The following is a 14,082-nucleotide window of genomic DNA, read 5'->3' on the forward strand; positions in this document are numbered from 1 at the left end:
ACCATATGTTCCTAGTCATAGTTGATGCTCAAAGCGAATGACCAGAAGTAGCTCTATCTTGCGCCCGTTTGGTCTACCTCAACAACTTGTTAGTGAATATAGCCCAGAGCTAGTATCGGAAGAGTTCAGAACATTCATGGAAGAGAATGGTACTCAGCACATCAAGTCTGTGCCTTATCATCCTGCTACAAATGGTCTTGCATACAGAGTTGTACAAACTATGAAGCAAGTTCTCACGAAGCACAGTCCCTCAACAGATGCCTCACTGCTTTTCTGTTCTTATATAGACACACCTCATGCCACAAAAAAGGTGTCTACTGCTTCATCTTTGTTCAAGCAAATTCTCCGCACTCGACTTGATTTTCAGGATTCATTCAGTCCTATCCAAAAGACACTGACTCTGATTTTCAATGTGATCATTGGTTATACTGAGAGCTGAGGATTCTATAAAAAATTTGCCGTCCGTTTATCGCCTGCCACCTACAGCTGGGGTACCCGCCCGCCGTCTGTTTATCCACCATTTTGTCCGGCCGATAGACGATTACATAGACGGTAAAAAATGGGCTTCCAATTATGCTTAGTCCGACTATTTTTCTTTAGATTTCTCGTTTTCGCCTACAAAATGGTCGCCCGTCATGTTATGTTTTTAATAAAGCATAAGAAATAAATGTGGGTTGCTGTAGCCTTATATTGAACGTGGCTGCTAGACTCTACTTGGTTCAATCTTTTTTCTCCACCCCACATCCTGCTGCTGCTTCTATTACACATAGTAGGTTACTTTAGCATAGACAGCCCCTTAGTGGTGAAGATGTACTCAACAAAATTATTCCTAATAAGCACATGTCATAGGCGGATAGGCGGACCGGTCTGTCACATAGCCCGTATGCCCAGCTTTGGTTATACTTATCCTAGAAGAAATCTGACAGCCTCCGGAAAGACTGACACTGCAATATAGTGAGAAACCCATTCCCTTTGGCTCTAGGTGCCAGGGACCAAGCGGAGCCTCAGAGTGGATCGAGCCTTTTCGACTGGTGGTCCTTCCCTTTGGAATGACCTCCCATAGGATGTTAAGCAAGCCCCCTCTCTGTCCACTTTCAAAACCCGGTTGAAGACCCACTTCTATTCGCTGACTTTTGATCAGACCTGAAATTTTCGGCTCTTTTCGGTGTATATAGTGTTTTATGTTAATTTATTGATCAACACCGTGTATTATGGTCTTTTATTGTTTATTATTATTAATATTTTTATTATTATTATTTATTATGTATTATTATTTATTTATTGTTTATTGTTTGTAAAGGGCTTTGTTACAACTCCAACTGTTATGAAATGCGCTATATAAATACAATTGTATTGTATTGTATTGTAAGAATAATCCCCAGGCTTCAGTCCAGATTGAGGTAGTCTACCCTCTCGCTGTTGTCAGGACAAAGGTTCCGTTGTCATGACATGTCATGTAATGTTTCATAATTGTTTTTATATTCAAACAGTGGCCTAGCATCCAAATACATTCATATTAAAATGTTTGACTTTTACTAAGGGGACCTTTACAGTGAATGGAAAGAGATCTTTTGTGTATGAATCGCTTACATTTGTAAATGCCGCAATGCTCCCTGGGTAATATATGTGATGACGTACGTTGGTTGTTAAATTGAACGGCAATACTGACACGTACCATAGGTTCCCGTTTTCCATGTCTTTATTCCTTGTTATAACACGCTGTACAAGTATATGACTACTGGTGTACAATTTCTAGGCTGATTTACCATTTAAAGAATGTTCTCCCAAGAAAGTGGCTGTGGGTTAGCTCATCTGAATACAACAAGCACAGATGATAGAGAGCAGTCAAATATGAGTGAAGCCAAAGAATAAAACAAAATCAAATCACAGTTATTTTACATTCAGATGAGGTAAGAAGGCCATGACCTGCCCTGTACAATATGATATTCGAACCATCACCTGAAAGTTGATGGGCTCCACTTGTCAAAAAGTAATTTTCCTCAGCCTTCATCTGATTTGATTCTTAGTGTGAAATTGTACTTTAATACTCACGCTGCTTTTATGCCTTACAGTCAAACTATGCAGCCATTCGTAAGATCGTCTCTGTTCACAAGGTTATTGAGATGGCATTAAATTTACATTCTGAGATGGTCAATTGCTTTACAGAGATGAGTTGGGAATAGCACTGTCTCGCACCTTTGTTTCTGTGTGTGGCTTTTACCTGCTCAGCAATTAAGCTGCAAGGTATTTATCTGCCAGACAATGCAATGTCAGATAGGGGACTTCTTGAAACCTGCATATGTAGTCATGCTGCGTCCATGTAATGTGTATTTGTCATATTTATCGGAAACCTTTTTTATCATAGCTCTGGGAAGGTTATTTAAACATTCTGTGGAGAGTTGTTTGCTCTGGTGGCTCATGTAGGACTATGGGGGCTCAGCAAGCATCCGTCACTTGCGGAAAAATGCCTGCTGGGATGGTGGGTTTACAAGGGATGTAAAGTTGTCTGTTTGGAGATCAGTGACCTTGATTTGTAAATGATGAGGCATATGTTTGTTCTATGCAAAGAAAAATACTCCTATGTTATCCAACTCATCGCCATCATGCATTTTAACACAATGAGATGATGTTTTTTAATGCATTGATAGTAAAGTGAATCCCTGCAATTTGTGGGGTTAATAGTAATAATAATTGACTCGTGAAAAGTGATTATATTTGCCTTTATGACCACAAACTATGATCCCAAAACACACATGCTTACGTCTTCAAACATTGCTGTTCTCTCAAAAATGTTGACAGTTCTAAAGCTGATGATAACACATCAGGGTCCCACGGCTCAGATAACGACCAATCATCGCTCAGCTTCAGAAAACAGGCGAGCTGTGATTGGCCCTGAGACACTGTGATGTCATTTTCAGTCGACAGAAGTGACAAAATGGCCGCCCCCGGAGATGGCTAAAAACGGTTGGATTAACTCTTATTCCATAAACGCAATATCCATCACAATGTCTTGTTTCAACTAATGGGCTTGCATAGAACATATTCTTGAAAAAAATATGTTTGGGTTGACTCCCGCTTTAATGACACTGCAGTACTGGAACATTACAGAGTGACTCACTTGTTTTGATAAGACAAGGTGACCGTTAAGACATTGTATTTTATAATCTCTGAAATTGAGGCAATTAAGTGTTGACTAGAATGTTCATAAAATTTTTACAGCTTTTTCAAATAAAATACAGTTTATTTAATATTTGCTCTTTGTGCCCTTAATTCAGAATAACGGTGACCTTGCCAATTATTATATTATACTATACAGATTAATTTGCTATGTCCATCAAAATATGCACGACACTTGTTTCTCGCGTATCACCCTTTATAACATTTGATGAATAATATTATGGTGCATTCTGAACAGCAATAAATTGGTAGAACTGAAATGCTTTCTGTCTCTACGATGATATAGAATATACACAGTTTGAATGCATTACATGGCTTAATTGACATGAGGTGATACAGTGTGTGTAAACGCTTTTTTTTAAATTGAGTTTTTCATGTTATATATTCATTTTCAGATGAAATTGAAATCACTGTACAATGTACAACATTGTTTACATTGAGCTCTAAGGTGCTACGTCATTCCATCATTTCAGATTTGCTCTCAACTTAAAATAGCTTTTAAAGTGTGTTGCTTAGTGAGTCTGGTATTTTTATGGCATGCAAGGCATTTTGTTAATGGCACTGTTATCTATCAAATGACTGTTAACTTGAACATTTTTAGTTTTTACAACGTTCATTGCTGTAAGGCATTTAGTAAAGGGGATGTTGGTATGACCATGTAAGCCATCTCATAAGCCACACATTTGTTAGAATACTATCTATTTTCTTGTAGTTTCTCACATTGCCTCCTAACTTTTAATGATTCAGGAACAGTTCTGTGAGTAACTACAGGAGGCTGCCGATGTTGTGAAAGAGTGTAGGTAACAGGGGTGATTCGCCACCGCTGTGCAGGTTTCCTTTTCTTCAGCAGATGCTCGTGGAAAAAGGAAGGCAACAGAGCACGAAGCTGATGCACTGCAGGCCGAGACAACAGAAAATACAGTGGCGGGTTCCAGCATGGAGCAAGACACACCAACAATATGGCTGTCAAAGATGATACTTCCCATAGAAGGGACACATTTGTCTTTGTTTCAACACCTGGATCAGGTGTTGTGCCGGACAAATATGATGGAGATAAAGATGAGAAAAACTCATGGGTAAATCTAGTGTGGGGAGAAGCTACCGAACTAATATAAGGAGACATAACATTAACAAACTCAAGTGCATAGTACGGCAACCAGCTCACAGCAAAAACTAGAGTTGAAGCAATTAGTAGAGCAGTAGCCTTTTTGTTACGCCTGTGTGCAGCTAAAGACCCCCTGTAGCCATGGAGGTGAGAGATGATCAGGCCACAATTGAGGGCAATACAAAGAAGAGGGCCAACGTAATAGACGAGGAAGGCCGGGACCAGAAAGAACAGCCACTCATCTCGGCCTACTGACCATGTGCAACCACCATTAAAGTTGATGTAGGTGACCTTGGGCAAAGCCATGGCTACAGAGACAAGCCAAATAGCGGCAACAGTTGATAACCTGTGGAAGAGAATAGGACATTAATGTTGGCTTTAAGAAGGACTTTAAAGAAGAAAATCAACCCAAACAGATTTTTTTTTTCAAGAATATGTTCCCAGCAGGCCCACTAGTTGAAAGACGACATTCTGATTAATATTGCGTTTTAGGAATATGAGTTAAACAGCAAAATCCACCCCCTTTTAAGACATCTCTGTGGGGCATTTTTCCCCGTCTGTCGACTGAAAATGACATCACAGATGCCCTGAGGGCTCAAATAATGACCAATCATGGCTCAGTTTCAGAAAACAGGTGAGCTGTGATTGGTCGTTACTTGAGACATGAGCAGTTGTGATGTCATTTTCAGTCGACGGAAAGTGACAAAATGGCCACCCCCAGAGATGGCCAAAACGGGTGGATTAACTCTTACACCAGAAACACAATATTTATCAGAATGCCTTGTTTCAACGAATGGGCTTGCATAGAACATATTCCTGAAAAAAACATTTTTGGGTTGACTTCCCCTTTAAAGATAACTGGTGCTTTCACACTCAGTTAATAAACATGCTGCCAAAATGCATTCCAACAAAGCTTGTGACATTGCTCTCTTCTGTGTGTGAGACGTGACCAAAGCCACTCTAATACAAAGTTGGCCTGCTGTGTTAGTTTATGGAAAATCTACAAGGTTACCGTACAATAGCGAAAAAAGGCGAGTGTACTCCAAGTGAACGTCTTGACCACTGTACTTGTAGTAATGTCATTAATTATACTGTATGGGGTGAACACGATCATTTCAACTTTGAATTGCATTCTCTCCACGCATGGCACGTTCACTTGGAATTGGTTTGACCTCACAGCTGGCCAAATGAACAACACAAAGGGGTGCATGTGTGTTCTAATTAACTTAAAGGTGAATTAAACTTCACCCAAATATTCTACAGTGAAAGCACCTTCAGTTTGATGTATGGGAAAAGATTCACCAGCATCCAGTCCATTTTCATTCAAATATACTTACACACATGTCAAGTTCAGAGGTCGTCTGGTCCCCGGTGCAACAATATGATACCGCAGCACAGACAAAGTAGCCAGGCTGAAAATTTCCACTCCTACTGTTATGGACGTCACGAATCCCAAGAGGATGCAGCTGGCACCCCCGAGCTGCCAGTCCTGGAAAGTAGCACTCAGAAGCACACAGGGCAATGTAAGCAGAGCACCAACGTCTGCCAGGCTTAGGTTCAGCAGAAGGATGGAGCCCGGCTTGGAGCGGCTCCGACGATTCCTCACCAGCACCAGCCACATGAGGAGGTGACCCCCCAACCCCCCAAGGAGGGAGACTAGGCTGACTAAGGGCAGCACCACATTAAACGAAATGGTGGTGTTAGTTGAGACAACATTGAAAAGGAGATTGACAATGGCAGGCATGGCAAAGGTTAGGTGTGGGACAAAGTATTCCTGTAAAGAAACAACGAAAAATGGCTTAGAAGTGGAAGAAAGGGGTGTGTTAGCACAACAACTTTATTAAATGTTAATAATCTTCTTACAATAAAAGTGTTGAGATGATTCTTATGTTAGATAATTTGCCTCTCATTAAAGATGATTTGTTGAGGTGAAAATCAAACTTGGTCAATGCAGAACACCAATGTGGAGGGTACCGTGACTGGTTTGCCTTGGGCCTCCAATTAATGAAATAAGACCCTGCACAAAAGGAAGCACATTCCACAATTTGGGGGAAATGGACACCAAGGCCTTATCATCTTTAGTTTTTCAGAGAAAAGGATGGAGCCTCAATCAAATGACTTGGGGCAAAAGGTGAATTATACACACAGCACATTTTATGTATAAAGTAAAACATAATATAATATCACAATTCATTGCAAAAATGTTTAGAGCCAGAAAAGGAGGTTATAAATTAAGAGGGAATTGCAATTTGAACATTAACGTCATTCGCACAAACACAAGAAGATTCTGTATTTCATTTTGCGGCGTGAAATTATGGAACAGTTTATGTGAGGGCTTAAGGCGGCAGTCAACCCAAACTATGCAGGCCCACTACTTGAAACAAGGCATTCTGATAAATATAGTGCTTGTGGAATAAGAGTTAATCCACCCGTTTTCAGCCATCTTTGGCGGTGGCCATTTTGTCACTTCTATCGATTAAACATGACATTGAACTTGCTCAGGGCTCAGGTAATGACCAATCACAGCTCACCTGTTTTCTAAAGCTGTGCCATGATTGGTTGTTATCTGAGACCTGAGTATCTTTGATGTTATATTTAGTCGAAAGAAGTGACAAAATGGCCGCCCCGAGAGAATGCTAAAAACAGATGAATTTTGCTGCTTAAATCATATTCCACAAACGCAATATAATCAGAATGCCTTGTTTCAACTAGTTGGCTTGCATAGAACATGTAAACGTTATATATTCAAGGTATAGAAAGGGAATGGAAGAGGGAGAAAGTCACTAGATGTTTAAAATTATGTTTGGTATTGTTTGGTACTGGTGTTTTGTTATTGTTGGCTCTTTGGATGGGTTTTGGATCTATGTGGATTTATAAAGATGGTATATATCTGTCAAGTATTCATATACTAGCACTATGTTCATTATTCATCATTATTACTAGCATTATCATCTTTAATATCATTTTTAATATTATTATTATTAAATATTTATATATATGTTTTTTACCATGGATGAAGAATAGAGAATATGATTTAAGAAAAAATGGAGAAGCGGTGGGATTTAAGTCTAGACTTCTTCCCACTCCCTTTTGAGCATGGAAAACTTTTGTTAGGTGCTCTTTGGCTATTTTTTGCACACTGGTGACTTGATGTGAAAAAAAAAAAAAGTTTTTTGTGCTTCATGTACTTCACTGAGGTTTCATAGACTTTTAAAAGACATTTCTCTAAATGTATGAACAAGCTATCCATTAGAGATCGATATAGAGGCTGAATCAAGAGTAGACAAGAAGCTTGGGCTACAAAGCAAAAGATACACTAGCATAATCGCTAGCAAAAGCTAAAGAAAAGTATGAAACAATGAGAGCAATGCAAACAAGGTAGATCAAATTCCTAGAGAGACGCACAGGGTTTTGAAAACTCATTTTAATAATCTCATGCATTATTCATGCCGATAATAGTTGCACTCCTTGGCATCGAAATCACCTGCTATTCAGCGCTCAGCAGGCTCCCGATGACTGACAGGCCTGATGAGTCAGACGTGATGGTCTAGCCAAGCCCTCCACAAACAGCCCCCTTCCTCCTCCTCCTCTCTCAGGAGACATAAGCAAACCGTTAGTGACATTAACAACTGGGACTGCATCGCGACACAAACAAGGCAGTTCACCTCAATGGGCATGTTTCAAAGACAGAGGTGGGGGAGCTTGTTTGTTCCAAGGGAAGAAAGAATGCAAGGGTGAAAACTTTAGTTGCTTACAAAACATTGAGCAGCATGAACTCCTGCAAGTCAAGCAAAAAAGCCTAAAAGCTCTTCATGTATGACAACATATGTGGTCTCATCTTTATCTGAGAATTGTCCAGCTTGTCATAGCCTTTTCCCCATACGTGAAGTACACAAGCCTGCACTCATAATGTGGTACTCATGTTACCACCGACTTTATGCATCCATAGAACTTAACATCCAATGCACTTTTATGGCACTGGTTAATGAATCTAGACATCTCTCATTTCTTACCATCATAATGATGCTGCTTGGAGATATTATGATGAAACTCATGTAGTTTTTACGTTTTGAGAGTTTTTGATATTGATACTGTGCATTATGTTGTGTTTTATTGTATGATTGAATACTAGAAAAGACATTAAAACTAAATTGTTTTTATTCCTCCAAGAAACTTCCTGCCCTGTCTCCTGCTGGGAAGAGCTCAAAATGCATTTATTTTATTCGTGCTGGAGCATGTTTACGAGTGACTACTTAAAGAGGAAAATCAACCCAAACATTTTTTTTCAAGAATATGTTCCCAGCAGGCCCACTAGCTGAAACACGGCATTCTGATATATATTGCGTTTGTGAAATAAGAGTTAATCCACTCGTTTTCAGCCATCTCAGGGGGCGGCCATTTTGTCACTTCTGTCGACTGAAAATGACATCACAACTACTGAGTAGGTAACGACCAATCACGGCTCAACTTCAGAAAACAGGTCAGCTGTGATTAGCCCTGAGTAATTGTGATGTCATTCTCAGTCGACAGAAGTGACAAAATGGCCGCCCCCAGAGATAGGTTAAAAACGAGTGGATTGATTCTTATTCCACAAACGCAATATTTATCAGAATGCCTTGTTTCTTTAATGACATTGCAGTACTGGAACATTACAGAGTGACTCACTTGTTTTGATAAGACAAGGTGACCGTTATCATGAACCACTGAATTTTTTTTTCTGTTATGTATTTATGTGGTCAGTTCAGTATCATACAATAACAGCCTTTCTATTAGCACTGTCGGTTTGATACTAACTGATCCAAATGTTAAAATGACTTGTGCAGTAGTGAGATGTATGACTCCCACATTTGTCAAAATTTGATCAAGCATGCCTGTGTATTGTGTGAGAGTGCGAGTGTGTGTGGGTGTGTGTGTGTGTGCGTGCGTGTGTGGGTGTGTGTGTGTGTGTGTGTGTGGCACAGATGGACAAGGAAATGAACAAACCTTTGTTTAGTTCTTCACCCATCTGTGCCTCTCCTGCAGCCACTCATTCAAGCCCAAACTCCCTGTTTCATCCTGTACCTTTCATTTTATGAATGCGGACTTGGCGTGCAAGCAGAAGTCAGCAAGGCCGATTCTCAGTTAGGAAGAAGCAAAACAGCAGACTGGCTCTGGCTTTTCCAAATTTGACTCTGCACATTAATATTTCTGCTGGTCCATCACATCACAGGACTGAATCAGTGAGACATTATGAGTGACTGACCAAATGTGTAATAATTATTCAAGCAGTTATAGTGTAGATAATAAGGGCAATATTATGCACTCTGTGCTGTACATTAAACATAAATAGAAAGTGTCATTATCATTGTCATGAAATAAGATAAAGGGTGGGTAATTCAAAGTCAGTTTTCTTGACAATTTGGTAAAAGAAATGTCTTTTTGGTTTTTGAATGCTTTGTTCCGTCAGTTTTTGTACACTCTGCGTTGGTTTTATCAGAAACAAAAGGGCAACTTCCCAATTATGTTTGTTCATTTTAAAGATTCCCACATTCTGTGCCCATTCACCTTTCCAAGTGCCACTGTACAAATGCAGCCTTCTATTCATGTTTTAAAGGATACGCCACTACAAGGCTTCATAGCCACCCATATTCCACACACCCATGTGCCCAAAAATATTTTAACTTGACAGCACAAACAATGGAGTGGATTCAACACTGAAGTATTGGGTATTTTAATCATTTGAATAAACTTTAAAGTTTGTGGGGCCTAAAAACCTTAATATTAAAACTATTGTATTAAAATAGAGTGATTTGTGCCTCACCGAACAGACTTTACTCTCCACTGAACATAATTTTCAACACCCCAACCACATAAAAATAGAAGAATGAAAAGTCCATCTCCACACATCCAACAACAAATTGTCATCTGGTGTGAAAGAATCTTGATTTTTTTTTTTTAATCACGCTGCTGCTAAATTTTGAGTTCATGAATTTTGCTTGTGTTTCATGCCTCTAAGGAAAAGATGGGAAGAGGACAGATGAGCAGAGACAGCCAGGAACACAGATGTGACGCTAGAGAGGAAAAATGAGCACGAGGCCAAAGGCTGGGTTCAATTTAGACACACAAACCTCTGGCTGAACTAATTAACAGTTTGTGGTTCAAAATTGAACAATCGTTCATGCAATGCAATTGTACAAATGGTCTACAGAACAATACAAACGAGGAGATTGCACTCCTATCCAAAAGGATTAGTACAGTTTTGCAGCAGACTGAAAAATGTTTGGGTTGGACATTAAGAGATGCTTAACTCATATTTCACAAACGCAATATTAATCAGAATACCACGTTTGGACTAGTGAAGGCACATAGAATTATTGCAAAGAATATTTTTTGGCTTGACTTCCTCTTTAACAATACCCATCCCTACTCCTAACATCCTCTCCTCTCCCTGTCTCCTAGCCAATCTACCTCATCGTATTTATCTTTGACCAACAGTAGCCCAATTTCCACTAGCACCATGTAGGTCAACAGCACTGTTGGCAGTGGGTGTTACTGTTAAGCCCTGCATGGTCCAAGATGGAAGTCAAGTTTGTGATTCGGATTTTATGAATGTTTTCACTTCGTAAGCAAACTGCCTAAAGCATAATACATATAGATGTTTAATTAGATCCTATAATCCTTGCCTGGGGTGCAGGCTTCTTGGGCCCAAAATTTACAATGCTGACATCTGATCCACACTTCCCTTGGCCATGAGTTATCAAAGTATGGCCACTTTTCAAGTATCACTTTTACTTTCACTTTTAAAACAGTTACAATCCTGCCCATGCCAGACAGCCATTAGAAAGCTAACCGTTTTTCGCATTTAACTACAAAGCTAGCACTAATGCAACACATCAAATGACGACTTGAGCTTATTACACTTAGACCTTAGTACCTGTAAATCAACCAAACAAAGCAAATAATTATCCATCCATCCATTATCGATACCGCTTATCCTCACAAGGGTCGCGGGCATGCTGGAGCCTATGCCAGCAATCATCAAGCAGTAATCGAGGTACACCCTGAACTGGTTGCCAGCCAATCACAGGGCACACAGAGACAAACAAACACACACACTCACAATCACTCCTAGGGGCAATTTAGAGTGATCAAGTAACCTACTATACATGTTTTTGGAATGTTGGGAGGAAACCCACGAAGTCATGGGGAGAACATGCAAAACTCCACACAGGAAGGCTGGGGCCGGAATCGACCCCACACCCTCTGAACTGTGAGGCGGACATGCTAACCAGTCGACCACCGTGCCGCCCATAAAATGACTACCCATCCATCCATCCATTATCCAATCTGCTCATCCTCACAGTTGTGGGCGTGCTGGAGCCTTTCCCAGCTGTCTTCGGGCAGGAGGCGTGGTACACCCCGAACTGGTTGCCAGCCAATCGCAGGGCACACAGAGACAAACAATGTAGCACTATTCGCTGCTTGAATAGTCTAATAGGACACACCTGGCCAACAAAGCATATATGTCGGTCCATCAGTACCACTACTTTTGGTTTCATTAACTGAAGGCACATGTGTGATTTAAGCCGATATGATTAAGCCTATTAAAATCATCATCAGTCAAGGTCTCAGATGTTGGCAGCCTTCATACTATTCATCCACAGTAGCTGCAGGAGGAAAGTGAAGTCTCTGTCCTGTTCCCTTTTTAATGTTCTCATTGACTGGATTAAGATTTGATTTACCCTTTTAAAGCGAAAGTCAACCCAAACATATTTTTTTCTAGAATATGTCCCCAGCAGGCCCACCAGTGGAAACACGGCATTCTGATTAATTTTGCGTTTGTGGAATATAAGTTAAAGCGGAAGTTAACCCAAACATATTTTTTTCAAAAATATGTTCCCAGCAGGCCCACTAGTTGAAACACGGCATTCTGATTAATTTTGCGTTTGTGGAATATAAATGAAGCAGCTAAATGCACTCGTTTTTAGCCATCTCCGGGGGCAGCCATCTTGTCTTCTGTCGACTGGAAATGACATCACAACTGCTCCCAGCGACCAACCACGGCTGACCTGTTTTCTGAATCTCAGCCGTGATTGGCCGTTTTGAGCAGTTGTAATGTCATTTTCAGTCGACAGAAGACAAAAGCCGCCCCCAGAGATGGCACGCATGCAATATTCATCAGAATGACCTGTTTCAACTAGTGGGCTTGCATAAAATCAAATCTTGAAAAAAAAATGTTCGCGTTGACTTCCTCTTTAAAGTCATCATATAAAAGCCAGATCTAATCAAAAACAGACATTAAAACTACACCACCTACATCAGTCATTTAAAACAAGCCATATTGTAATTTTAACTGTATTGAATTGGTTCAAGCATTACAATTTTTCCGATGTTAATAATAATACTCTGATATATAAATTCTAGAAGTAAATATGATCCTTTCCACATATATTAACTGTAAAATGAACAATTATTAATTTTTGTTTTGTTTTTACAATATACTGCTTTAAAATATACACTGATTTATTCTTATTACAGATTTTTGATGTCATGATTTTATAGCATATTCATTTTAATTTCACATACTTACATGCGTGGCAAAAATTATGACAGACATCTTTCCCTGATGCAATGCATGCAGTTGTACACTTTTGAACATTTCATTATTAGCTTTTTAAAGATAGAATTTATAGAGTTCATGTACGCGATGATATTAGATTGTGCCTCTGTAAGTAGTGAAAGACGTTTGTAAAAAAACCTGCAATAGAAAGGTCAAACCTGATGCGATCGTCAAGCCAATTTGGTAGAGGAGTGGGCTGAGCCAAAATATAGATGTGGAAGGGGGGCATAACCACAGGGAGAAAGAAAAAGTAAATGTTTAAAGTTTGTGCCTCACTTACTGTGCACAGCGATCTCCTCTGATGAATGGCTCTCCGCTCACCCTCACATGATGTGATGGATGAAGAGGGAAAACCTGTGCTCCTCCTCTTTCCTCCCTTTTATTTCCCGACTGCTCTTTGGCCATGAATGCAATGCTCTCACCTTCAACTCAGCAACACAGCGTTAGAAGCCACTGACCACATGCTCTAAGTAATGTGCCAATTTATCATCTTTTAGTTTACACCAGAGCTGTGCAACATTTTTCCCGCTGAGAGCTACTATGACAAAATAAAATTTCATTTAGAGTAACTCATTTTAAATGATACAAATAGAGTTTTATACAAATTATAGTGGCAACTCCTTTGCCTGCAGCCGAGGAGCGGGTGAATAAACAACCAGTCTGACATGACAAAAATCTTCCAACTCAGAATCTTCGTTTTAAGAGGTTAACTGATAAATAAAATACAAACACAAACACATTTCTTGTCTATTTCTATTATAATCAAATTAACTGGTCAGTGATTTATTCATGCGCCTAACGTCGTACAGAAAACTGTCACCACCACCCGACCTTCTGAATGAGAAAAAACGGCATGTCAAATAACGAGTATGTATCCCATATTCAACTACTACTATTCACGTGCGTTACTCAGTAGTGATTAAACACTATTTCCTACACAATACTAAACTGACATTTCTTCTTTTATGAATTTACACATTGTGCAACTCAAAATGATATTTTAAGATAATAACAATAATAATAATGATAAAAATAAAAACATAATTTCTCAATATGGCTCTTACATAAATAGTTAATTGTATTGAAATATCACATCAACTTTCAAGAAGACGCCATCGGCTTGAGTACTGCATGTGCATGATTGACTGGCCTCACAAATTCTGAAAGCATACAATGCATGGTGTGATGGAAAATGTTGTAC

At 39.6% G+C, this 14,082-nt stretch overlaps 1 protein-coding gene across 1 annotated transcript; it reads right to left on the bottom strand.

The window, feature by feature from the left end:
• Positions 1-3,871: 3,871 nt before the first annotated feature.
• Positions 3,872-13,175, bottom strand: LOC147140560 (somatostatin receptor type 5). The gene is made up of 5 exons (XM_086043148.1): positions 13,162-13,175; positions 7,767-7,869; positions 6,146-6,299; positions 5,620-6,056; positions 3,872-4,628 (listed from the first exon to the last, which is right to left on the bottom strand). Exons 4-5 carry the CDS (start codon positions 6,024-6,026, stop codon positions 3,872-3,874), a joined length of 1,164 nt encoding a protein of 387 aa, XP_085899274.1. The 5' UTR covers positions 6,027-6,056; positions 6,146-6,299; positions 7,767-7,869; positions 13,162-13,175.
• Positions 13,176-14,082: the final 907 nt, after the last annotated feature.

The sequence above is a fragment of the Filicampus tigris genome, chromosome 10 (assembly GCF_054856515.1).
Source record: "Filicampus tigris isolate MCC_2025a chromosome 10, RoL_Ftig_1.0, whole genome shotgun sequence".
NCBI classification, from domain to species: Eukaryota; Metazoa; Chordata; class Actinopteri; order Syngnathiformes; family Syngnathidae; genus Filicampus; species Filicampus tigris.